The sequence below is a fragment of the Paralichthys olivaceus genome, chromosome 13, assembly GCF_024713975.1.
Source record: "Paralichthys olivaceus isolate ysfri-2021 chromosome 13, ASM2471397v2, whole genome shotgun sequence".
NCBI classification, from domain to species: domain Eukaryota; kingdom Metazoa; phylum Chordata; class Actinopteri; order Pleuronectiformes; family Paralichthyidae; genus Paralichthys; species Paralichthys olivaceus.
The window spans coordinates 8,981,680-9,008,826 of record NC_091105.1 but is presented as its reverse complement, the minus strand read 5'-3'; the positions used below and the strand labels follow the sequence as shown (position 1 = coordinate 9,008,826).

The 27,147-nt window shown below is 44.2% G+C and overlaps 2 protein-coding genes across 3 annotated transcripts in view; both read left to right on the top strand.

The window, feature by feature from the left end:
- Positions 1-26,676, top strand: part of LOC109633354 (glutamate receptor ionotropic, NMDA 2D) — a 45,281-nt gene extending 18,605 nt beyond the window's left edge. Inside the window, exons 5-16 of the mRNA XM_069537045.1 lie at positions 1,712-2,040; positions 3,142-3,256; positions 8,671-8,876; positions 9,428-9,596; positions 10,823-10,976; positions 11,471-11,596; positions 12,403-12,632; positions 12,988-13,148; positions 15,330-15,399; positions 15,500-15,617; positions 19,534-19,769; positions 20,474-26,676. Of these exons, the coding sequence (XP_069393146.1) occupies positions 1,712-2,040; positions 3,142-3,256; positions 8,671-8,876; positions 9,428-9,596; positions 10,823-10,976; positions 11,471-11,596; positions 12,403-12,632; positions 12,988-13,148; positions 15,330-15,399; positions 15,500-15,617; positions 19,534-19,769; positions 20,474-23,665 (5,106 nt within the window). The 3' untranslated portion in view covers positions 23,666-26,676. The remainder of the gene's footprint in view (positions 1-1,711; positions 2,041-3,141; positions 3,257-8,670; positions 8,877-9,427; positions 9,597-10,822; positions 10,977-11,470; positions 11,597-12,402; positions 12,633-12,987; positions 13,149-15,329; positions 15,400-15,499; positions 15,618-19,533; positions 19,770-20,473) is intronic.
- prkcg (protein kinase C, gamma) overlaps positions 23,963-27,147 on the top strand; it is a 32,229-nt gene continuing 29,044 nt past the window's right edge. The window contains exon 1 of one of the 2 annotated variants that reach the window (XM_069537047.1): positions 23,963-24,101. The gene's annotated coding sequence lies outside the window, so the exon portion shown is untranslated. The remainder of the gene's footprint in view (positions 24,102-27,147) is intronic. The other variant, XM_069537048.1, reaches the window with a different exon arrangement.

The window sequence follows — 27,147 nt, the reverse complement described above, 5'->3', positions numbered from 1 at the left end:
TACGCAGTGCTTGCTTTCTAACGCTCTTGCTTTTCACAACAACCCCCTGCTTCTCTTAGCTATTCTCTGCAGGGCTAATAAATGCTTGTGATTGCTTAGTGATGTTTACATTACATGCTTTCTCTCTCTCTCTCTCTGCAACATGGTGCTTCTACATTGTGGATGACCTGATGCTGGGGTCTGGGTCAATTTCTACTCAAATCTCTCACTGTCTATCCTTTGTTCCATTCCTCTTCCAGCTTCTGCCTTGTCAGTATGTCTTCTGCTCTCTTTCTCTCTGTTGTGTGTTCCTCTTTTTCTTCATTTTCCGTCTTTAGATATCGTGTGTGTCTGTTTATAACCGATTCTCTCCTTCCCTTCTTAATTCAGTCCTTCTCTCTGTCTGTCGCTCTCTTTCCCCCCTGCTCCTTCCTCCTCCTCCTCCTCCTCCTTCTCCTCCTGTCACTCTCATTCCCTGCCTAATTCACTGGAGGTTTATTGGCATACAGGCAGGATTGTTTTGCCAAGCCATTACAGTTCAAAATTCAATGAAGACGCAATTCTCAAAATGTGCTTTCAGTCTGTTTCCCAGACTCTCTCCTCCTCTTCCTCCATGAAAGACTTGTCTTCCTCTTTTTTTGTCCTTCGACTCCCCTTTGTCTTGATTCCTCTCCCAGTCATTTCTTATGTATTTCTTTCATTTCAAACAATCTTTCTTCTCGGGTATTTGTCAGCATTTAACCTCATGCCCGTGCTTTTCCATCTTTTCCATCAGTTTAGCTTTTCCTCTTCTTGTCGATCCCCCCCCCCCCCCCCCCCCCCATCCTTAACTCAGCACTTGCTGTTGAGAGCTCATCCACTGTGCATTGTCGTTCTATGTTGCATTCTCTCTCTTTAATGTTTTTCCTCCTTTTCTCCCCCGCCTCACTCCATCATCTTCCCTTCTTTAGAAAAAAATCTCTTTTCACTTCAGGCTCTGATTTCACCAAAATGTGTCATCCTTTGCTTTTCTTTTTCTATCCTCCCTCTTCCTTTACGTTCTCTAAGGACTGACTATTCTGTTTTCCCATCTCTGATTACTTCCCTCCATTCGCTTGTGTTGCCCTCTCTGTCTCCTGTTGTCTCCAGGTCTTTTCTCCACCCTGCTTTTAATAACACATATCACAGTTTAACCTCTTCCCCCTTGTTTTCCCTCAGGTGTGTTTGGTCTTAACCGCCCCCACATCCCAATGTGTCCCCACTCTCCCACTCCGTTTCTGCGCTCTACCATTTGTTTCCTTTTCCCTTTAACGTTTTCCTCCTGTTTTCATTATTCATTACTGTGACTTGTTTCATCAGGCCCCAGCTCATTAAGCACTGACCCCCATTGCTTGTGCACCTCCTGGTTAGCGCATATTACATACAGATATGCAATTCTACCTCTGCCTCGCTCTCTCTTTCTGAATCATATGCCCAACTCCCATGAACCTAATCACATCAGCTTACAGCTACTCTACCTCTTCACTTACCTCTCCCAGCATCCTTGTTTTTTCTTAACACTGCCTTTTCTATCCAGCCCCCTCCCCTCCCTCTCAGGTGCACCTACGCTCCAGCTCTATCTTTCTCCCCTTACTTCTTCCACCCTCTGTCTCTCTCCACGTCTCCCCTGTCCTCCCCTTATCTCACTAGCGTGTATGTGTGTGTGTGTCTCCCCTCGTCCCTGTTCTCTCCCTGCCTTCCTACTGTCCTCCAGGTACGTTTGCTGTACTGCTCCCAGGAGGAGGCCGAGCTGGTGTTCCGAGCTGCCTGGGCTGCTGGTCAGGCAGGAGCCTCGCACATGTGGTTTGCCGTGGGGCCAGCTCTCTCAGGTTTAGGGATGGAGAACCTGCCGCGGGCTCTGTTCGCCGTGCGGCCTCAGGGCTGGAGGGACGAGCCGCGCCGTAGAATTGCTCGGGGTGTGTCCGTGCTGACTCACGGGGCAGTGGCCATGCGCAAGGATTATGGAACAACGGGTGGGCCAAACTTTGTCACCAACTGCATGACGGATGCCAATCAGACTCAGAGACTGCGGGGCAGGATGAGGTGAGACTGACATCAGGGTAAAAAGGAAAATGTTAAAAAGCAGAATGTGAGAAGGAAAGGAACATAAATATTATGTTGGGAGTAAGTACAAGGCGGTTGGCAGACTCCAGACAGAATATGTGAAAAGGATGAAAAAAGAAATTAACGCCAGAATGAGCTGGCAGATATATGGGTTTAGTTGGTGGATTCAGTGGCAGAGAACAGGGGGATATCTGAATTTGGAGCTGGCTATCATCCATGCAAAATAGATGTTGTTGCATGTAGTTGTGAGTTGGCTAAATTATCCCAGCATCTGTAGCAAGCGGACCATGTCTTATGTATATTAATGAGCTGCAGGCTTTAATATATTCCTTGTAGGCTGTGCAAACAGAGCAGCACACTCTAACAGGTAGCTCAAGTGCTTCTGGTTATCATGGCGGTTCATTTTTAACACCAGTCATTTCTGCTCTGCATACACACATTACATTATATGGAGAGACGACTGGCAGTTTGGTCAAGATCAAAACGAGCTGAGCAGGTATATCGATTTGTTTTTTTGTTTTTTTATGAAACCGAGCACAAACAAGGTGGTGATTAAAGGGAAATGATTAATGGATTCTTCTCTCAGAACACATCTCATTTCCATTTTTTTGCACTGCTACCTGCTGTTCACTGTCTGTAACTACAAGCTGTTGTTCCATCTGAGGTATTTCTGTGATGTAAAAAACTAAAAATCTTTCAGATATTGTGTTTTGAAGCCAGAGAGATGACATGAGGAGGCAATTAGAAGGTCTGTCCTGTGTGATTATCAGACAAACTATAGAGCTCGCAGCTGATTCGGAGTGCTGCAGTTGTTTGACTTCAAAGATCCTGACATTTCCGTACATCTGATCATTTGTCTGTAGATTGGATTTACAGACAAGCCCTGACTGACACCAGAGAGATGTTGTGATGTAGTTTCAGAAGGAAGAAGAACAGGGCAGACTTTCTGTTTGTATCAAAACCAGCGTTCTACTTTTTCCTCATCTTCTCCAGCAATGCATTTAGTTAATTAATTTATATTATGTGTTTTCTGTCATTTACTTACAGCTTTCTCTTTTGCTTCCGCCTGTTTCCATGCAGGTATTTCAGCAACATCACACTTGGCGGTCGAGACTACTCCTTCAACGTTGATGGTTACCTGTCGAACCCTTTCCTGGATGTCATTTCCTGGACACCTGGACGGGGATGGGAAGATGTAAGGACATAACATCAGTTCTCTGAATCTGTGCTCGTGATCGGCTTGATTGCATGTTATTTTGTTGTCTCCATTAACTGTTTGACTCTTGACACTTGTAAGATGCTGCGGGAAACAAGCGAGGACTGAAAGCACCAAGCAATTGAACCCGAACACAGTTTTTATGCTGATTCGAGCAATGTTCTTGGGTCTTAATCTCTCCATGCGAGCTGGGGGAGCAGATCCTTGCTGCATTGGCAACAAGAATATTTAAATCTGACAGCGTGGATAGGCAGGTCACATGGGTTTTATGATCATGTAAAGTTCACTGTGGCTATTGGTGCCTGAGGCAGAGGAGAGGAGCTGGCTGCTGACCATTTGACCGTGCTTTGTGTGCTCCTACTGTGCTTGTTCAGTTTCTGCTGCTCCTCTGCTGTTACTCAGTTAAAGCACACTCACTCAATACCAAACACACACACACACACATTTCCATCTAAAAAGATTTGCAGCTTTTTTTTGGTTCATAACTTATTAAAATCAAAAACGCTGGGGCTGTTGAATGTTGATCTGACAAAACAAGCAATGTGCACGTTGCCATTGGCTGCAGGAATTGTGATGGATCCCTTGATCAATATAAAATTACAGACAATTAACAGATAGATTCAAAGTCAGTCTGATATCAGTCTGTCCAGATGCACCTCAAAGGAAACTGATGGCAGCAATCTTATCTCCCAACATGAAGGGCAGAATCCACAGCCCTAGTTTTTGGCAAAAAAGGAAAAAGTTGATCTGAATCTAATATGAGATTTTAACAGTCATATCCAACTCAAGTGTTTTTGTTCCAAAGTAACTTTATTTTCTGTGAAATTCCCTCTTTGTGTTTCCCTGGACAGCATTTCCTTGCTGAGATGCAGCAGAGGGAGAGTAACACAGAGAACCTTAAAACCCACTTGATTTGACTAACTCACACTGTGATGTGGGTTGAGGCGGATTGTTGGATTGTATTTCACCACAGAACAAGGACTGTCTTCTATCACCTCTTGGCCAGTAATGAATAGAAATGAAAATAATCATTAGCTGCAGCAACAGCCTCGTAGTCATACACTTCTACTCATGCATTTAATTCTTCCTCATTTTTTTAGAAAACAGTGTTTTGTTTTTGTTCTAATCAGGAGTTGCTGATTTCTTCCCGTTTCTCGCCTGGGTTGCCTTCGTCTTTGCTGTAAAATGAAACACAAATTTAAATAGAGATCTGGGTGTCATTACAATTTGGTTGTAGCCTCACCATTGTTTTTTGTGTTCGAGTGTCTTGTCTGCACAACTGTGTGAGCAGCTACAAAGAACCAGCACCCCTGGCATGTCATGCATATTCTATAAAGCCGTGGTTTGTTCAGAAATCCTCAAAACGAAGCCTTGTCACCTGTTGTAGATGCTTTCCCTTTAATTCAGCGGGATTTTACCCTCGTCAGAGTCAGAAGAGAGAGCGTGATGCTCATTTTCATCAACACCACACAGTTCATGTGCACAGACACACAGCGCTCTCAGAACATCCGCTCCGCAACTGCACATTATCACAAACATGGCACAAATACAAATACCAATGCCTCCACACAAGCTTCTACACACACACACACGCGCACACACGCGCACACACACACACACAGACACACACACACACACACACACATTGGTGGTTCTCAGCCTCCTGCTGGTTTTAACAGCCCACCAGAGTCCAGTCTCAGCGTGTTGTAACATGCTGACTCCTGCCATATCCCTCAAATCCCTTTCAATTAGAAGGTCCTACGCTTGTCCTTCGACTCTGTGCAAACCCAGGGTAGAAAACCCGCCCACATACACTCACTTGCTCAGAGCTTCCACACAGACACCCATATGTGTCTACATGCTTCTTGCATAAACCCTATTCCACAGGCATGTACACCCACCCACAATGAGGAGAACATGCCTATATCTGCCTATTATGCACATCCATGCTGTTGGCTCTCCCTGAATATTTAATGTTCTCTGTTCAAGACTGCACCATTACCTAGAGCCCGGGAGCACATACCCATCTTGCTTTACTGGAACACTGCAGTCAAAGTGTTGAAGGTTGTCCTGCATTAGTATGGCTCGTTCCTGCACACAGAGCTAGATGTTCCAGGATACTATCAGAAGTCAATGAACATTTATTAGCATCATCGACAGCTGCTAAAGGATATTGTTTTAGGTCTAAGTGGTTCCCAGTCCTCACACTTGTGTCCTAAGATATTCTAAGAACTTGTGAAGTGGGAAGTGGCAGACGTTTTTTTTTTTTTTGTGTGTGTGCACTTTTCTGGTTGTCTGTTTGATACAAGCTGCTTTCAGGTATGCACTGAACAGTTCCCTGATATTTTCCGGAGGAGCTGTTGGTAAGAAGGCATGGAAGTCATTTGCTTTTGACATTTTCTGGAGCTGCCAGCCCCTTAGTAAAATCTCTGGAATATGTCAGAATGAGGCCAAGTGAGAATGCTGCAGGTAAATGTCCGAAAAATTCACAGAGAGCGTGCAGGTGTATCACTTATGTATAACCTGATGTATCTCAGGGAAAGAGGTGTCATATAAGTAGAATACACCAGCAAAGATGTCAACTTGAAAAGAAAAAAAGAGATTCTAGAGCTTTTGGTGATAAGGGCAGACGGGTGTCAATGTGCTTTAAACAAAAACACAGTATTTATACGTCACTTCCTGCCTCTGGCCTTTTCCTGTTGTTGTGAACATGTTTAATTCAGACAATCTCCTGCTGTGCTTTTCATACTGTATATGAATATGTCTGAAAAAGGCTAGAGAGTAGAGTGATCTTCCATAATGCTCTCTGTTTGCTGTGTTCTCGAGTGAGTTTTGATTGAATGTGTGTTGTGGAGCTGTGGTCAGAGCTGTGGTCTCTACCGGCACTTAGAAGTTGCAGGAAGTTGCCAAACTTAATTTACTATGTGTGTCTAAGTTTACTGTATATCTACCTGTATTTCTGAGTAGGTGTGCATGAGTACACAGTATGTATGCACACTTTCTTTTTGCGTATACCACCTCAGTTGTGCTGTCACGACTGTTAGACGTGACTTTTATCAGGCAATCGTGCCAAGATGTGTCAAGTTCCACAAAAACTTCCTAGGTTGTGTACCTGCCTTGTGCTGCTTTCAAAAGTCTGAATATCCCAGGCACAAACACCCAACACATCCAGAGTGCACATAAACAATGCAAAGAAACTGGGAAAACAATGCTGCAGCCAAAGGGAGGTTTGATGGACATTTTCAGGTCAACAGTGGACACAGGACACTGAGGTCTCACACCATCATCCAAGGACAGGTTTTAAAAATCAAACTGAAGTGACATCTCTTGCAATATGTCTACATTGTGTTTGTTTTTACAAAGTGCAAATGGCTCTAAAAATGGATTTGGACCAGTGTGTTGGAAAAAAATCTTCTGTCACCACAAATCCCCAAGTGTGCATCTGTGAGCTACTCGCTCTCATACTGCTCAAAGCTGATATACTATATGTATAGTGGAGTTATTTAATTTGATGTATAAATTGACACTTAAGTAAACGATTGGTAGGAACGTATGTGGATAAGCACTGCAGCCTCATTAATCAGTGAAGCCTTTTTACATGCACATATTTGTCAGGTAATTTCTCCCATTACACATACGTAACAATGAATGTTAGGGCTCTTAAATAGAGTGAGTGAGCACACTGCCCTGCAAAAGTACCTGCACAATTTTAATAGTAACATTAATCCTGATTTTATATCTTCACTGTGTATTTGAAATTATGTGAAATACAAAATTTAAAGCAAATATTAAATTAGACACTGTATTTGAGGCTTTAAGAAAACTGTTAATCTCCTGTTTTTAGCTGATTTGGCAGCACCATCACTATCTGTACCTTAACATATGAATAAATCCCTTTTCTAATTTAAAGTAATTAGTAGCATTACTAATTTCAAATATGTAATTATTTAAACTATCTTAAAATGTGCACATAAATACTGTAAAGCCTCCACTAATGCTAACTCCTAGCCTCATCTGTGTGACTGACGTAGAAAACTCTTTTAACTACAGAATCATGATCATTGTGCTTCAAGCTAAACAATTTCAACCCAATTTTTAGTATTTGTATGTACATTTCATCCCTCAGGACAGTTTATACACATTTATGGGATTATAATAATTACTTTAGAGATGTAACCCTCTGCTGGACGACAGGTTATAAATTACGTTTGATATTTCTGTCTAATTTTAAGTGACTTTACGAAGTTAACATACAGAAACATCTTCCTCACATCCATATTTTCTTAGATTTTTTTTTTTTACTCTTCTACATGAAGAAACCATTTAATATAATTAATATGTGTCACTTGTTAAATCACACATTCACAAATGTAAATATAGTAACTATAAGCCATCCTTTATTTTTTTGAAAATGAAATTAAAAAACAATCAAAAACTTGCATGAATGTACTTGAATGAATGAGATTATTGTGAGATAGACTCTGTGTGACCTGTCCGCTGGTTGTATGTTTGTTTATACTGTGTTGGCCTCGAAATGGTATTTCTGAGTTTGTTGGTAAAAAAATAAAGACACTCACAGGGATGTAGTGAGCAATTCCTATAGAGCTGTTAACGGGTGAAATATTGAGTTACTGCCTAATACTGAATAGAGACGCACTTTCTAGCTCATATTTTGGGTTGTCATTGGAGACACTCAGAGTCAAAACACAGCATTTGACTAAACACACCAATGGTAAATGGATTGTAATAATATAGCACTTTTCTAGTCTTATTTACCATTAAATGCTCTTGACAGTACAAGTCATATTCACCCATTTTTACAGCACTTCTATGCACAGTGCTTTTTTTTTAATCACATGACATTTATACACAGAGCATACAGAGCCATTGGGGACATTGTGGGGGTTCTGTTTCTTGCCCAAGGACATTTGGGCACACAGACTGGAGGCACCTGGTTTCTAACCATGCAGCGACCTTTCGGGTTAGCGGTGATTAGTGGACGACACGCTCTTCCTCCTGTGCCACAGCTGCCCCAGCATTCCTCGAAGAACAACCACACACAACATACATTTATTTCCATGGTGGTCCTGTCTGCACCAAACCTAAATAACATTTCTAGGTTTGCTACATAACAGACCTGAATACCAAATCTAACAAGCATTACGTAAACGACATAATAATAAAAAGGACCTCTTCCTCCACCTCACCTTTCACAATATCTTGAGATGCAGCAAATGTGTTTGTGTTCATTAGTGTTGTAGAGACCTGGTTTTGCTTATCATTATGGAGAAAACCAGTATGCATTCAATGATAAAAAAAAAGAAAATAATGATTGTGGTAATATTATGCTCCACTACGCCACACTCTGATGTTTCTTTCTCCTGTTCCCCCAGGTAGGCTGGTGGGAGAATGGCGTGCTGAGGCTCCGATACCCAGCCTGGTCCCGCTACGGGCCATTCCTTAAACCACCTGATGATGCCCAGCACCTGCGTGTTGTCACTCTGGAGGAGAGGCCATTTGTCATCGTGGAGCTGGCAGACCCTGCATCCGGGACCTGCATCCGTGACTCAGTGCCCTGCAGACGACCCCTCAATGCCAGGTTTGAATTCACCAAAAGAAAAAACCTTGAAAAAAAATCTGGACAGCATTGTAGGGTTAGTAAGTAAAATATTAGTAAGTAATAAAAAAGTAGCAGCTTCTCTACTTTATTTACCGCTGTAATGAATGGATTTGCAGAGCTCTCATGATGCCATCCAATCGAGGTGACATCAATCACCTATCAAAACTGTGGCCTCTTCACTCCCTGACCATGATCAATAACAGACTCCTCTCCAGAGGATCAGTGGAATTACTCAGGGGTCTGAATCAGATATGACCACAGTGGAGCTTTAAGGTTCATCAGCCTCCGAAGGGATGACGGCAGCTGTCCTATACTGGTCGATCAAGCCTGTCACCGAGGGCTCGGCCACAATCCTCCCTGTCTGTGTCCATATCCTCCTGTGTACCTCCTCCCTTTCACTTTTGTTTCATGTCCTTTCTATTTCATTTTGGAATTCATCCAACTTTGTTACAATTCAATAAGGATGAGTTTTTTTAAGCTTTTTGTATGACAGGTCTACCCCCCCCCTCCTCCCTTTTAACTCTCTCCAGTGCCATCCATGAGGGCGTGGCTCCCATGAAGCAGTGCTGCAAAGGCTTCTGCATTGACATCCTCAAGAGACTGGCCAAGATTGTTGGCTTCACCTATGACCTTTACCTCGTGACCAATGGGAAACATGGGAAGAAAATTGATGGAGTTTGGAACGGCATGATTGGAGAGGCAAGTCTTTGTGTGTGTCTTTGTGTGTGTGTGTGTGTGTGTGTGTGTGTGTGTGTGTGTGTGTGTGTGTGTGTGTGTGTTTGTGTGTGTGTGTGTGTGTGTGTGTGTGTGTGTGTGTGTGTGTGTGTGTGTGTGTGTGTGTGTGTGTGTGTGTGTGTGTTGCATTTTCAGCCGACAGGTTGCATTCCCCCACCCGTGTGCCTATGTTCTGGGTAAATGTGCATCACATTAATTGCTGTGAGAGGTATGGCCACTTAATCACTGCCACTACACACACACACACACAAACAGACACACACACAAACATAACCTGTAATAGAGACCAAAAAGAAACCGTTACACAAATTTAATTGAAGCATAACACATGTATTGAACACATAGTCTCCCTAGTCTTCCTACATAGACATCCCTACAGTGTCTTTATCTGCAGAGACACTCTTTGAGACACGCTAACAGCACTCACGCTGTCTGACACTCCTGGCTAGTTTCGATTAGTCCTTGATATTTTCTTGGCAATACTCACTGAGGTTCATGATCCCCCATCAAGAAAAGACACAACCTGCTGGCGGAAAAATAAAAAACAAGCACAAACAGACACACCGACACACATGCTCACACTCATACTGCGATCGATATGGGGGCTGCTGTTTCATTGAAGCTCCACGCTGTTTCTATCTTTGTCCCAGAGGGAACTTGCCAAACACCAGTTGTCATGGGCTCCAAAACAGTTGCCCTGCACTCTCCCGTGTGATCAGTTATAATAATCTATTTTGACATGTGAAAGTCCAAGTAAATTTTGTTTTCCCAAACTCATGTCAGTCTTTTGATCAGCCCGCCATTCTTTGATCAGGTAATCCAGGGACTTGGCAAAGTTGAGAGGGTGCTTTGCTTTCTGCTTCGCTTCATTTTTCTGCTGATTTGCTCTGAAGAGTGGATGTGCCATGTCTAATGTAGATTAACATTTCACTTGTAAAATCAGCCGACACAGCGGTTTCCAGGTTTTTCTAGATGGTGGCACAGGGATGAAGGGCCCAAGAGACGTTCGCTGTTTGTACCGGACTTTATCCTTGGCCCTTCTCATCCAAGGTTGTACGAAGGATCAGGGTGCAGAAATGTCACTGTCTCACCTGGAAACAAACCTCTCTGGACTGTTGAGGAAGGTCTTTGTCTCTCCATAACTTCCACAGGAATAACCTTTGATTATATTTCTCTGTTGTCCCCTTCAGGTGGTTTACAAGCGAGCGGACATGGCTATTGGCTCGCTGACTATCAATGAGGAGCGGTCAGAGGTTGTGGATTTTTCAGTCCCTTTTGTGGAGACCGGGATCAGTGTCATGGTATCCCGTAGCAACGGAACTGTATCACCATCTGCTTTCTTAGGTAAGAGGCTCTATTTACAGGAGGCAGGCTAAGTGGCGTGCAGGACCTAATCTAATTGTAAAGCGTTGAGTTTGCATAAAACACCTCAGCGTTTGGCTGCTGGTCCTTACATTTAAATTAGCCGTTACTTTTTCTTAGCTGCCTGTGTCTTCACAACTTATAGTTTCACTCTGTCAGCAGTCTCAAGGCTCCAGCGGGAGAGTAGTGTTATTGGCCTATAGACTGCAGTGAGATGATGTAAAAAAGAAACACAGTGTTTATGGACTTATGGAGAATACTGTGCGATTTCCCCAATGGTCACTTTTATCACAGCACATATATATATATATATATATATATATATATATATATATATATATATGTCTACTATATAGACTTGAAGCATCCTTTTCCATTCTATTGACAAGAATAATTATATTATAATAAAATAAACTAGTGTGATACCAAACATTAAGAACTAATTATGTTATGTGCTTTTTTGTTTTCCTTTAAAGAACCCTACAGCCCAGCAGTGTGGGTGATGATGTTCGTCATGTGCCTGACTGTGGTCGCTGTGACCGTCTTTATTTTTGAGTTCTTCAGCCCTGTGGGCTACAACCGCAGTCTCCAGAATGGCAAGAGTGAGTGATGGGTCTAAGCTGTCTGTTTCTCCAAGCCTGAAAGATGGCTCTGCCTGCACCGTGTCTCCATTGCCACATAGATCAAATGGACACTTAACACACTCCTGAAATGTGGTTAAGAAATTTCAATGTCCAGTTTTTTGTTTCAATTAAATTTGTTTTCTTAGTGTCTGTTACATTCAAAATGAAGTGATGGTCAGACTTGAGTCTTTGACTGTAAGTGGGGAAAATAGTATATTGAACTGCGTCCAAGTCTTCTTGATATTAAAGCAGCTATTTATTATTCAACAGCATCGTTTGTACCCCTGTGATATTCAGTACCCCTGATGCCAATATTCAGCCTGACTCGCCTCTTTTACTGCATGATTGCTGTGCTCTACATAATTTTAGCCTTCTGTCATCCTCTCATATATCCCTCTCATTCACTCTTATCTTTCCGCTTCCTTCCTCCTTTGCTCCCGTCATATACAAGCAGGAGTGTCTGAGACCTTTGAATGTTGATTTAAACCATGTGCTTTAATCGTCTGTAAGATCACTCAGCGGGAATGAAAATTGCCATCCTTGAAACCTATAGTTGCTGCCTTACGAGCTTTGGTGTCAAAAAGCCGGCGAGATATTTTCTTATACAGTAAACCAATTTTACGGATCATTCATGAAAGTATAATTTGAATCTGCTGCATCATCTGCAGTCAAATTCTACTGAATACACTCTTGTGCCATCTACAAAAATAATATTACCACTACTGATTACACTCAAACATCTTTCTTTATTTCTCATTCTTTTTTCCCTCCATCATTGTGGGCAGAGGCTGGAGGCTCTACTTTCACTATAGGAAAGTCTGTATGGCTTTTATGGGCCATTGTCTTCAACAACTCTGTGCCAGTGGAGAACCCCAGAGGAACCACCAGCAAGATCATGGTGCTGATCTGGGCCTTCTTTGCCGTCATCTTTCTGGCCTCCTACACTGCTAACCTGGCCGCTTTCATGATCCAGGAGGAGTACATTGACACTGTGTCAGGCCTCTCGGACAAGAAGGTACATCGTAGCTTGAATACTGATTAAGTGGAGAGAGCCGAAGGAGAATTAAAGTCTTAGAGTGAGCCAAATCCCATGCATTTGAATGTTAAATTGATTAAAGCACAGGAATTTAGAAATGAATAAAATCTCATGTAACATAACTAAATTACCACAGTTCCTAAATACTTTAAAAGACAGTGCTAAATACTCCTTTAAATCCACGGACTGGTCTCTTTTCAAAGATGTGATTGTGCATGGACTATTGCAAGCTGGTCTGGAAAGTGGACAGAAATAGGTCAGACAGATTGGTGCACAGCCTGGTGTGTCTCATGCCCCTTCCATCTTTCTCTCTCACCTTCCTTTGCTGTGATAGTTTCAACATCCCGAGGAGCAGTACCCACCTCTCAAGTTTGGCACGGTGCCCAACGGAAGCACAGAAAAGAATATCCGCTCCAACTACCCAGACATGCACCAGTACATGGGCAAATATAACCAGAGGGGAGTGGAGGATGCCATACTCAACCTCAAGACCGGGTCAGTTTGCCTTTCTCCATATCTTTCCTTTTTTCTTTCTAGTAGTATCCATTGAAACTTTCCTCAGGCAGACATAAAACTATATTGTGGCCTACTTTACATATGAAATAATTTTTGCTTTAAAAACTTATAAGACACTGTACAACAACTATACCAACAACCAAGATGCTCATAACAATGATTGAGGATAGACCCTCAAGTTGAAAAGGAAACATTTGAGGGACATGAGATGCAGCAGCCATTCTGTACTGATGAATCTCACCAAACAAGCAGCCTTTCTTCAAAAGGCCAACTCAATATACAGCCTTTATAAGAAAACAGAAAAACGAACCAATCATCCTTTAAAGGTTTATTTTCAGGAAGTGGTTGTCACTGCAAAAAGGGTTAAACTGAAATAGAGGCAAACAGAAGCAAAGCAATCGCATTAGCCAAAAATGAAAATGGTGAAATAGTCCTGTCATGAGTAGATTTAAGGCGCTTTCACTTCTACTTTCTTTGGCATGGGCCTTCAGACTTTTCAGTTTAGTCCAAACCAAAAAAACAGGTGTGAAAGGTTCCTCGGACCAGCGTCCAAATCAGTGGATCAGTCCTACCAAAAGTTCAGTTTATTTGCAGGGTTAAAAAATAGTTTTTGGATAGTTCGGCCTTTCGGACTAAGGAAGTTGAGACAGCATTGAACAATAGAAGATGGGAAAGAAGTCGAAGCAGCTCGCAAGATTGCTTCAGGACAATTTTAATGTTTTAACGAAAGGATGTTAATTTTGCTGGTAGTAATACCACAATGTTTTTACAGTGGCAACAGAATTAATGAAGGGAAAAGTGTATTTTTTACGATACAGTAGCATAATTAACAACATGCCAATGCCACAAACAAAACTAACAAATGTGAACCAAGACATGAACCTTGGTCCAATAGTCCGGAGTTTCAGGTGTGAAGTGACCCTATGATTTAACTAACAATGCTTTGGCTAATGAAATGTTATTCTGTTGCTCAAAAACAATCTACGATTGTTTAGATAAGTAGATGCAGATTTCCAGTGTTTTACAGATGAACCATGGTCATACTATATTGGTACTCAAATGTTTTCTAACATGACAAGCCAATTGTAATCAGATCTTTCACAACTGATAATACAATGTTATCACAAGATACATTCAACAAAAACTATTTATGTGCATCAACCATCATTCAGATAATTATTAATATGCTTTTATCTTTGGCAAATCAATCTTTAGTCTTTTTTTCTCATTTTTGTACCAGCAGGCTATGATGTGCTCTGTGTGGCGCTCGTTTCAACCCAGTCACATCACGTTTACATCTTTTGTCGCTCTTACTGATTCTCTCACCTTTACACCTTCACTGCTATCTCCACCCTCCCACACAGTGCAAGCAGCATTACTCTCTCCACTTTCTAGTAGAATCTCAATCACCCGTCATGTGTTGGATAATCCCAGTTTACTTTATCCTAAGCCTCTGTCATCGTTTCACCCTCCCCATTGCTTTGCCACCACAATTATAACTTGGCGTTAACATGCACAAAAAGTGAGAAACTCCTGCATCTCTCCTGCTGTCTTTATTTCTCTTACTTAGTGCTTATCTTTCCCTTCCTCTTACCCATCTTCTGCCCTCCAATCTCCTCATTTCTTCCCTTTTTCATTTTGCTCCATTCTTTCCCCGCCCAGTGTGCTTTCTCTGCGTGTCTGTATTTAAACTTTATAATCCTCATCACTCTCTGGCTCTATCCCATGTCTTTTCCCCCTGAAGTGTGTAAATCTCCCCCCTCTCCCTCTCTCTCCCTGTCACTGCGCTCTTCGCACCATATAAATCCCCATCCTCCTGCTCTCCACCGCCTCCTCCACCACCTTGCCACTAACTCTTACTCACACATCTTTCCCTGATCTCTGCCTTATTATATTCTCCTTGTGTTTTCCATCTTTCCGCCAAGCCTGCTTTACTATTCCACCCTTCCCTCCTTTTTCTTGTTATGATTTAACTTTGTATGCCCTTTCTATCATTGTGTGCCGGTGTGCCAGGCTACTTCTCCACCGCGCCTGCTTTCCCAAGTACATCGCAAAGATCCACCTTTACACCTCCTCCCCTGCTTCAGCCGGTCTCTCCATCCCTCTGCTCACTCTCTCCCCATTAAATGATGAATGAATTTTCCCTTGATCCCTTTACAGGAAGCTGGATGCTTTTATTTATGATGCTGCAGTATTGAACTATATGGCCAGGAAGGACGAAGGTTGTAAGGTGAGGACTAACTCACAAAAGCTCACACACTGCAACCTCCACATATATGTTTGCCTCTGTCATTTTTCTTTAAATATCTGAACACTGTCCTTTTTCCAAGGTGATGACCATAGGCTCGGGGAAGGTTTTTGCCACCACAGGCTACGGTATCGCCCTGCACAAAAACTCACGCTGGAAACGTCCTCTTGACCTGGCCCTGCTGCAGCTGGTGGGAGATGGTAAGAACTATAAGTGGGAAGGGGAGGGTGGAGAGGAAAATAATTAGGACATCAGAGGGGCAAAGGGAAGGTTATGGGTAAAATGACCACATAGAGAAACGATAGGGGGTGGATGCAGGACATAGGGGGTAGATGAATGAGAGGATGTCAAGAAGTGGATGGGGGAGTGTAAGGTGTGGAGAGAGTAATGGCTGTAAGGGGGTTTGATTGTGACAGAGGGAATAATGGTGTGTAGGAGAGGGCTGATGGTGCTGCTAAAGAGGTTTGTAGGTCTATTTATTGGCTGGAAGAGAGGATGAGAAATAAACCAGTGGGTGGGAGGAAGTTATGTTATTTGTTCATCTCGAGCTTTGCAAAAATGATTTAATTCTGATGGTAAAGTGCACGAGCCCTCGCTCCTTTTCACTCCAATCTCTATCTGACTTTCACTCTCTCTCCCATTTTCTCGCTCTGACTGGTAAAAAAAAAGGGATTTACTTGTATGAGTCAATGTTGTAAAAAATGGATCATCACAACTTGTGCGGTGACAGATTTACACTCATTAGAGATTAGCTGAGACAGACTGAAGAAAAAAAAACTGAGGAGAAACACCTGAAAATACCCGATCACGAGGTGTGGAAAGACTGAGTTGAGGCAAAAAAGAGTAATAGAAAATAGATCACAGAATTTAATAATTGATAGGTACAGTACGAGAGCACTGTTGGAATGCTGTTCGTCTCCTGCACAGACTTGTGTCTAGGATTAATCCATGGGAGGACGTTTTTTGTGTTTTACAGAGAGATTCTGTTTATAGCAATAGCTGCCACAACACAAATGCTCGATTGTCATTTTACACAGTCCGCCACACACATTTATTGTCTCAATCGGATGCTGCTTGTTTGGCTTATCCTCATGTTTTAAATCAGCTTTGCTTATGGCGTGGCGGACAAAGTCCTCTAGCTGTTTCTGGCGTGCAGACACTTTAGCTGCTTACACACTGATAATGCCAATTTGGTGCCAAGATCTATTAAACAAGACTGACGTCTGGAGCTGAAAGAGGGATGTGTGTCTGCATGTGGAGAAAAAACTTAGAGCCCAGACACCCATGGCTGTGTCTGTTGTTTGTTTAAATTCTTGGTGCATGCCCTTGTCCTTGTGCAGCAAAAGCTCAAACATCAGCTGTGTAAGCTGCATGGATCTGGTTACAGGGTGGTGTTGAATGCTGAGGGTTCTAGTTATATGTAGGCATTATTGGAGTGGATTACTAAGGAAGAGGATTAGTTTGTTTAGATGTGGAGGAAGGGAGGGAGGGAGTGGGGGGCTCACATTCAGCGTGCCCTCTCAACAATCACCCCGCGGCTCAAGGACTCAGCATCACACCTTCAGCTGGGCTAAATCATGTCACAGTGTTACATCATTATTGTGCCATGCTGTGTTGAGTCATATCATTTTACAACTGCATTAGAGGAGAGAGGGACACTAGAGGAGTGCGCCGCTGCTTTGTCAACCCTGTGAGTGTATTGTTCTGCTCGTTGTAGCCTCTGGTGATTCATACCACAGCTTTAATAGATGGTCCATTGATCTCACTACAACTTGTTTCCTGATAAAGAGAAAAACTCCAGAGCAGCAAGAGTTTTTATTCTTTCTTCTTATCAGATCCACCTCTATATTTTTGCATAGGTATTTTTATTTATTTTGTCATGTTGTGATAAAAGCAGGGGATTGGACGGGTCATGGTTTGCTGCTCAACAACTGTGGAGCTCGGCGTCTGGTGTAGTGCCACATTTGGCACACTACAAAAAGTGAAAACATGCACAGCCACTTGCACACACACAAACATGGAGACACGCAAATACCGTTTCCTTTATTAAATAATGTCTTTGTGGTGCATGCCAGCTTTGCGTTTGCAGCGTGCCAACTCTACCTGACCTGACCTGCCAGGAACGACAGAGGTGGAGTGTGAATTTGACACACCTGTCAGCTTTGGCAGGCCTGAGCTGGCTGCGACTGAGAGGTAGAGACAAGTGCCATCACAAAGGTCTGAGGGAGGGAAGAATTAGGCGCAGCGAGAAGAGAGTCAGGTTGTAAAAGAGGGAGACGAAGACGCACAAGATGAATCACTGAAAGTCAAATGGCAGGAAAAGCCAGGAGATGAGACTTAGAGCTTACAGAAAGGATTTGGCTGGGACTTGTGAAGTGGAGGCCAGACACGAGACTACCTGTTTATCTGCACCCTTCACGAAGACACTCGCCATTTTCACATCAGGCTCCTGTTTGGACACATCGCTGCGACTGAAGGTCAATGACACCGATAAATCCTGCTCAGTGGGGCTCGGCTCTGTAGTTGAAAACAGACCTTTGTGTCTCAGGATGTATGTGAGCGAATCTGAGACGGGGACTTGTTACCTGAGTCTGCTTGTGAGCTGCAGTAGCTCTGTGTCCATCTGTTGCTCAAGCTGGAGGCCACGGCTGATTGGCTAATGATGTTCTACAGGAGACACATTAGCCACATCCCACAGATGAGTGAGTCGGCTTCATCTAAGCTACACGAGCAACGGCTAATGACGGCACGAATGAAAAGCATGAGTTCAAGTTTCTGCAGTGTTGCAGGTGGATGTGCAACTTGTCAGCATTTAAACCCTGCTCCACCCGTTTGACTTGACTAGTTCGGAGACTGTAATATGCAGTAAAATGCAACCTTCAGACCTGGTTATTGCAGCGCTGCTCATCCTGCCATTTCCATTAGTGTAACAGAAAGCTCTCATTACGAGTCCTGTTGAAGAATACGCCTCTTTAATTCCATTGTGAATCATGCGCCGCATCTTCTGGCTGTCCATCACTATGGTTACACCGGCAGCTGCCACATCCAATCAAACTTTTAGTGCAGTGTGGCTCCGTAAGGCCGGTGAGATCTTAAATGAAAAGGCAGAGTTGTGCGTTAAAGTGGTCTTGCCTGGTTCCTGGTAGGTTAACAGATGGGAATCTTGAATCCCCAAGAGCTTACCACCTTGATGGAGATTCTGACCATCCCTCCAGCACAATTAAATGATTATGATCTTCCCCTCCGCCTCTGTCTCTGTCCCTCCCTATCGGTGCTCACTCTCTCTTCACACTTCTCCCTCTTTTCCTCTCCTCTTATCCTCAAGCCGAGGAGTGTTCCCTCTGTTTGTCATAATGACACAATCTCAGCCTCTCGTCCTCCATCTCTGCTTTCCTTGTTCCCGCTCCCTCTAACTCCCTCTGTCTCTCTGTCTGTCTCATTTCCCTTGATGCACTTGCGGACAGAGAAAGAATACCTCTCCCTCGCTCTCTTTAGAAAAGTCTCCTTATAAAATATTCTTCCCAACTCTCTTATTACTTCTCTCCCCCTCTTCCACGCTCATTCAACCCGACCCTCTCACTGTCGCTCCTGGTCTCCCTCTTTCCTCCTCTCCTCATTTACTCGAGGTAACAATGTTGAGATTAGGTTGTCGGTGCCATTTTACTTCTCGGTGCTAGTTCATTGTTTCGGACTCTCTCCCTCTGTGTCTCAGTATCCTTCCTCTTTGTTACTTCGGACACTGCATTGCTTTTTGGATTTACTGACCTCTGAACTTGAGGAGACACCTTGGATAATGGGCCAACACCAGGAAATACTGTGTACCTGGACTTTACTGCTTATTATCTCTGTCATACCTAGCTATCTCCGTCTATCTCTCTCTGTCTGCTTTTCTGTACAATCTTGAAATAACCCCAAGCCTCCCAGCCTTAATTCTTCTATCCAACATGATCCCTTCTCTCATCCCTTAACCCTTTTGTCTTGTCTTTTCCTATTTTCTTTCCTTGTGCACTTCAGTCCTCCTTGTCTACTCTGCTCCCTCCATTTCTCTCTCTCTCTTTGTGAGGCCTATTTAATATCACCCCCTTCTAACCTTATCCATTTCCGTTCCCTTTCCAGATGAGATTGAGATGCTGGAGCGTCTCTGGCTGTCTGGTATTTGCCATAATGACAAAATTGAGGTGATGAGCAGTAAACTGGATATTGACAACATGGCTGGGGTCTTCTACATGCTGCTGGTGGCCATGGGCCTGAGTCTGCTGGTGTTTGCCTGGGAACACTTGGTCTACTGGAAGCTGCGCCACTGCATGGCCACCAGTTCTGGCAAACTGGACTTTCTCCTTGCAATCAGCAGGGTAAGTGTTTTTTTTCTCTGTGTGGTGTATTTTCTACCCTTGTGTGTTCATGCCTGTGTGTGCCCTTATCTGTTACCCGAGTGTGAGTGTTTGAAAGTGTGAGTCTGGGGTCAATTCAATTCCACTCAGTCAATTCGCAAGATTAATTGAAATTCAATTCTGCTCACACCCTGGATATCCTGTTCCTTTGACAGTGACCTTGACAGAAACAGCCCCCACACCATGTGCATGGGATTATTGTAGCTGTACTGATCATTTATCCCATTTCACCACTGTGGTTATGATTTATGCATTTATGTATGTCATTTCATGAACCAAACAATACACAGCAGTACTATATATTGAAATGGATATTTATCTGAAAAATAACAATCTTGCATTTCTTTTGAAAACTGGAACTAAATTGTGTTGCTGTTTTATGATTTCTATTTTCACCCACTTCCCTATTTCTCTCTCCCTTTCTCCTTCTCTTGTGTACATTCAATAACATGTATTTTGTACGAGTGTGGCATATTTGCATCTGTACACATTTATGTTGTTAAACTTTTTACCGTTATATTTCTACACCATTATTCCCAAAGCAACATTTAATTTATTCTGAAAATACTGTTTATTACATTTCATTTTTGTTAGTTAATAAGGTATTATTATTATATTATTATATATTTTACATAGGGTTAATTTATGTATTCTCTTATTCTCAGGGAATGTATAGTTGTTGCAGCTTTGAGGATGAAACAGCACCTGGTGGAGCAAAATCTTTGCCCACCCATCACCATACGGCAATGGTGACAGTCCCATCCCAGCCACATGTTGTCTCAACGTCTATGACCAACCCAGTTATTGCCATGGCGCAACAGCAGCAACCCCCGCAACAGCAGCAACCACAGACTGTCTACAAAACACCTCTACCAGGCTCACCTCCCACCATGGTGCATTCTGGGACAGCACTGGGCCCCTCCAACACCCCCATTGCTGGCGCACCCCTCCCTTGCACCACCTTTCTGCCTCGGCCAGATCGTAGACTGGCTGTGGTGGATCGCTGGAGACTGCCCAAATCAGCTACAGCTACCAACCCTATGGCTGTAAGGTGGCCCATCACTGACATGGGACCCTTTGCTCAGAAAGTCCCACCAAACTGGGCTCCAAGTGCTGGAGGGGGTGGGGGACTCGATGGTTATAAGAGATACTATGGTCCCATTGACCCTGAGGGACTGGGGCCCTGCATGGAGCAGCAGGCAGGGTCCCAGACCCCCAAGACTATGCCCAGGGGCCACCCCCAGCCACCTCCAGCCAGTGTGGCTTTCTACTCAGAAAAGGGCATGGACCATGGGGTGGGGAAGAGGGTGGTGGGAGGTGGCAGCGGAGGTCAGGGGAAAGGGGCCGTTAAATCTCTGGGCACTCCCAGAGTGCCTCCTAAGAGTCAGGCCCCTCTGCCTCCTACACCCCCACTGCCACACCCCTCTCCCCCTCTCCCCTCATCCTTCTGGAGGAAACGCAGACCCAAGAAGCCCAAAGAGCCTGGAGGGCCACTCTATGAGAACATTCTGCCCCTGGGGCGGAGGGGAGCAGCACGAGATGGAGTGAGGGAGGGAGGAGGGAGAAGGGCACGCCCGCTCTCTCCCCCGCTCTCACTTCCTGTGCCAGTACCCCTCAGCCCCTCCTATACACCTCCTTCTCCATCTGCGTCCTTACACTATACGTCCTCGACCTCTTCGTCAACCACTTCATCCACTTCCACATCCTCATCTGCTTCATCTTCTCGCTCCACCTCTCCCACCTACTCTTACAGCTCCTCCAGGAGCACACGAGACAGGACTGGAGGAATAGATGGAGAGGATGATGATGATGATGAAGAGCTGACAGAAGAGTCAAGCCTCCTCCTCGGTAGGGGGAGGGACAGGGAACGCTCAATCATCCGGCCTCGTTCCTTCAGCCACGGGCGCCTGCCACCACCCATACCCCCCCGAAAACCACGAACATCCTGGGGTGACAGAGAGAGAGAAAGGGAGAGAGGGGGGAGCCAACTATCTCAACTCCAAGAGTGGTGGGCAAGCTGGAGCGAGAGAGAAAGGAGTGGAGCAGGCGGAGATTCTGAGAGGCAAAAAAGGGAAAAGAAAAGAAGGAAAGAGAAGGAGAAAGAGAAGAAGAAGAAGAAAAAGAACAAAAAGAGGAAAAAGAGGGAAGAAAGGGAAAGAGAGCGAGAGAGAGAAAGGAAGCGGCGAAAAGTGAAAAAGAAGAAAAAGAAGGCACTGAAGACAAAGAAAAGGAGGAAATCAACTGGGGGGAAACGATCTGAGCCAGAGGAAGGAGATGTAGAGGCAGAGAGGGAAGGAGAGGCAGAAGGAGACAGGGAAGGAGAAATTCAAGACTACTCCTCCTTCTCTGCTCAGTATAGGAGCACATTTGGGGAGAAAGGGAGAGATTCCTGGGAAGGAGACAGAGACAGAGGAAGGAGAGAGGGAGGAGATGAGGGCAATGACAGGGAAGAGGAGGACAGTGGTAGAAGCAGGGACAGGCATCCCAAATCCTCACGCTCCCATTCCAGACATCGAACCCCCAGCAAGCGCTATCCTAACCTTCACAAACTCCCTGCATCAGTCAAATTTTGGGTGAATGGAAGAGGAGATAACTCTAGTACTCCACCAACATCCCTCCATCCACTACTTTCATCCTCCAAGCGGAGAAGAAGTGGAGGAATGGACAGAGACGATAGCGGCCGAGTTGGAGAGCGGCGTCCTTTGTTAATGCATTATGAAAAAGAGAAAGCACAGACAAGAGAAGGACTGTCATTCCATGAGTGGGATTCTGAAGATGATGATGATAATGATGAGGAAGAGGAGGAGAGAGAGAGACTGAGGGAGCGTGAGGAAAGGAGAAGGAGAGCAGGTAGGGGGGCGGTGTCCGAGTCAGAGAGGGACAGAGCCAGGGCAGACGACAGTTACTCAGATGAGGGCTCATCAGGGGAGTTTGGTCGTTTTGAAAGATATTGGGAGGGAGGTGCATCTGGAAGTGGGGGAATAGGAGGAATAGGTGGAGGAGGCTGGTTCTTTGGCACCTACCCTTCCAGAGAGAAAGGGGGCAGTATCAACAGTAGGGATGATTCCTTACTAGGAACTCGGGCAGAGGGATGGTTTGGCGGGGATTTCTGGGGTTCAGGGCCAGGTGCAGGTTGGGGGTCAGAGGGAGGGCTTGGGGGGTTAAGCTCACAGTGGCCGCCACCCCCAACAGCCTTTCCTCCTCCTAGACGATATTGGTCAATGGATAAGATCCCGGTGAAGGGAGAGAAAAAATGGAAGAGTGGAGGAGGGAAGAGCAAGGGGAGATCTAGGGACAGAGGTGAAGAAGCAGGACGAGCCACCATGTGTTCCTGTAACCTTTATCCCCAGCCCCATCCTTACCCGCATCCCCACAGTCGCTCACACACCTCCCACTCCAAAAGAGGAACCACTACGCTTTCCCATAGCCAGGAAGAGCTTCTCCCCCACTGCCACAGCTTCAGCGGAGTCTCCCGCCCCAAGCCTCTGCCTCCCAAACCAGATCAGTCCAAATCTGGCAGCCAATCTAACCTCAGCCTCAGCCTCAGCACACAGCCCACAGACCATCCGCCTCAGCCTTCACCGTCGCCACCCCAGCAGTCGTCCATGTCTCCCTCTTCTCTCCCGATGCCCATCCCGCCTCCGCCCTCCACATCCCCCATCTCGCCACCTGCTGGGGTAGGGATGGGGGGCCAGGGACAGGCTCAGGCTTCGGCCAGTGCCAAACTCCAATATCAGAGACTGCGCTCGGTGCCACAACCGCGGAGGTTCTACTCCCCCCACCTGCCTCTCAAAGCCAAGAGCCTGTGCTCGCGCCGAGGGTCAGCCCATTTCTCCAGCCTGGAGAGTGAGGTATGACAGGGGGAGAGGAGAGAGGGAGACGTGGGAGCGAGCACCACTGTTGATGAGAACCATGGTGCCATGGTAGCTGCAGCCAGGGATAACACAAGAGACACAGCTGCCTTGGTGACCATAGGTGATCAATTAGCGGCCATCACTGCGGGAACTAATTTGGACTGTAGTGCTATTGCTAACACTACTTTGTGTGAGAGCAACGCTACCGCCACCCGCTCCATTGTACAAGTTCTCGTGAGAGCGACAGTGAGACGCCACACCAGGTTGAGCTATGTCCGCCTGGATGGCTCCCACGGTGACGAGAGTGAAGGTGAGGCTGCATCGCCGAGGACAGCAGCCCCTGAACTTCTCCTCCGCTCAGAATTGAGCTTTGTGATGTCATCTTCGGTTCTCCTCCCCTCCCAGAGTCACAACTATGGATATGAGTAGTCTCCAATCTGTGAGTAATGATGTCATATTTGTACACACAAACCCACACACCCAGCAGACACACACACACAATCAGATGAATGCTCACAACGTCTCCCTCCCTCTGGCTTTGAGAACACACCTCGGTGGGATGTGGATGGACCCACCCTCTCCCAGAAGATGCCAGTTGTTTGGTCAATAGACTCTGCCTCCCTGTCCTCATTGGCTGTTGGCTTTTGAACTGGATTAGTGGACGGCTCCTTGGTGTCGGAGAGACTGCCCCTTTTTTTTCCCTTTGGTAAATCAGTTGATATAAAAAGCAATGCAGTCACCTCTCCCGTGCCCTCTGTCTGCCTGATAACCTTTCACTGGGCAGCAAGGACAGTGCTATTTATTTGCCCTTTGACCTCATGACAACATCAGACCCATCTAGCTCTACCCCAGGACCATCCACGTGATGTCATGTTTTACTAGAAACTCTTTTAACCAGTCAGATTGAACAGGAACCACTTCTCCTCCTTCCTGTCGGAGCTTGTCGTGTATTTGAACAACAAACTGAACTTTGAGAAGAGAAATAACAATAAGAACAAAAAAGACATGTAGCAGGTTTTCTTTGACTGTCTTTTCTTTTCTTTCCTACTCAGACTTATCTCCCCATCCCCTCTTTTTTATTCTATCAATATATTTCTCTCACTGTGTTAGTGTTTTAATAAGGAGCAGGCTGGATGTGGCTAGTGTTGGAAGTGGGAATGATTCAACAGCAGTGCCAAATTTCCACTCAAGAGCTTTTAAGCAAGATTGGTTTTCAAGCAATTTGTTTTCGTAGTATAAAGCCCCATCTTTTCTTTCCACGTGTGAGACACACATAATTCACCATCATGTAAGTGGATCAAGGGGATGATTGGTGCAATATCTGTAATTGGCACTAGATGGCTGCATAATATTCAAATAAGCTGTGGAGACAATTGTGCATTGCAAAAGCTCTCTTAGGATATTATTGTATTACACTACTTTATTGCATCTTTGCAGAGTTTGTAGATGATGGATTATATGAAGCACAATTCCTCATTGTATTTTCCAGAACATGCAGGCCCGAGTTGTAATTGCACAATCTGCAGGTAACATATTTTTCGTACGTGAAAAGCTGTTCAGTTAATCTTAACTCATGTTCCAGATTATGGACAATGTAATTCACTGTAACCAAGGTTCAAGTCACAGTACCACACACAATTGTGCTGAGGAAACGATCTGGTACTTTGACTATTTCCTTTCAGCAAATAAGACTGAACGATATACTGTGAATGTTTTTACGTTCCGGTTTTAGGTGCACACACAGTAGCTGAGACTTCGCTGAAGGCAGTCAGTAATAACTCCTGTTATCAAGATTTTCAGATGACTGTTTGACTTTGAGCAATATTCCCATCTTCAATGTGACAGGGATGTGATGGCACATCTGTTTGCATCTGAGACATTGTAACTGTTTGTCGTCTATTTAAAAAATGAGATCATTTGTTTCAGCCAGAGTCAGATGCTCAACATAATCAGTGTTTTTTCTTACAGCTAGATAGTTTTCACCTATTTCAATCAGATGTGATTGTAATAATGAGTTAAAGTCTGCAGCACCTGGCTCCGGTTGACCAATGTGAATATGAAATGCTGTGTATTCGACAGAGTGTGGTGAACTGTAGCACTGAACCTTCTGTGAGCTGTGCCAAAAGCCATCTACTTTATAAACGGTGCCAATGTTGCCAACATTGCAACGCACACACACTCTGGATTTTCATAAGGTCAACACATCCACTTCATCCCTCACACTAAGACCAGCCACAGCCCAGCTCTTCTTATTGTAGTTGAATGTAGCTTTGACATGATGTAGCAAAAGAACACCTACTTTTAGACTTTGTAGCTTTTTGGATGCTGTTGATAAAGGCTCGAAGGAGGGGGGGTGGGGGCGGGTTGACCTGCTATGTGAGGGACTGTGCGTTGTGTTTGTGCATGTTGTCACAGATCGAAGGGTTAGTCGACCTTCTCAATTCCCCTTTTGACTCCTTTGCCTTTCAGTGAGAGCAGACTGTAACTTTTATTATCTGCACATGCATTGCTTTTTTCTAGGTCTGTATGGGGCAATTTTTAAAAAGCAATCTGTCTTTGTTTTATTTTATCTATTAATTTAGAGAAATGCTTTTGCCGTTACCCATCTTTTGGAAAACTCCAGCGTCATTGCATGTTTTGCTGAATGAAATCTCAAAGATTTGTGGCAGGAGGGTTGTGTAGTTCAACTGTAGCAAATGCTTAGGACCCAGGGCGGCCACCTTTCAGTGAGGTAGTGCGCTCGCTTGACTCTGCACCCCGACAGTGGATCCCACGGCAACAGTTCGACTGCTTCACGTGTAGTAGAACACAGTCATTTTCAACCAACCAACAGGGCTTAAACCTGGTATGTCATTGAGCATTATTGATTTCTACTGAGGCGCTAATACTTAAGTCTGTGACTGCATGAACAGAAGTGACTCTTAAAAAACCCTCTGGCTTATTTTGTTTTATTTATTTTATTAAATGCTGAGAAAAAAGAATATATTAAAATATACTATGTTTCTGAGAATGTACCATGTTATACTGTGATTTAACTGAGATATTTTATTGTATTCAATTATCATTTGAATTATATCATTTATCTATAAAGAAATATATCTGTACAAATAAATATATACATATATATACATACAGGTATATATATATATATTAGTTAAGTTTGGTATATTTGGAGGAAGTGTTAGATGAAATAGTTTTAAATGTTTTAGCTTTGTAGCGATTCTAGACACTGAAATCATTTTTGAATTTCGATTCCTCCTATATGACTGTGAAGACATTAGTGCCTGTGACAAAAAAGACAAGTAAAAGTCTAAACTCTATTCATCTATATCTACTATAGCTATCAGTCTGTCACTCCTCTCGTACTACCTAACATTACTTTGTGACACTTGCTGCTTTCACACATCAGTATGTTTCTCTCACACAGTCTGCTGTCTCTTTTGCTTTCTCCTCCTCTGCGGTTCTTTCTCCTGTTTTTTTCTTTT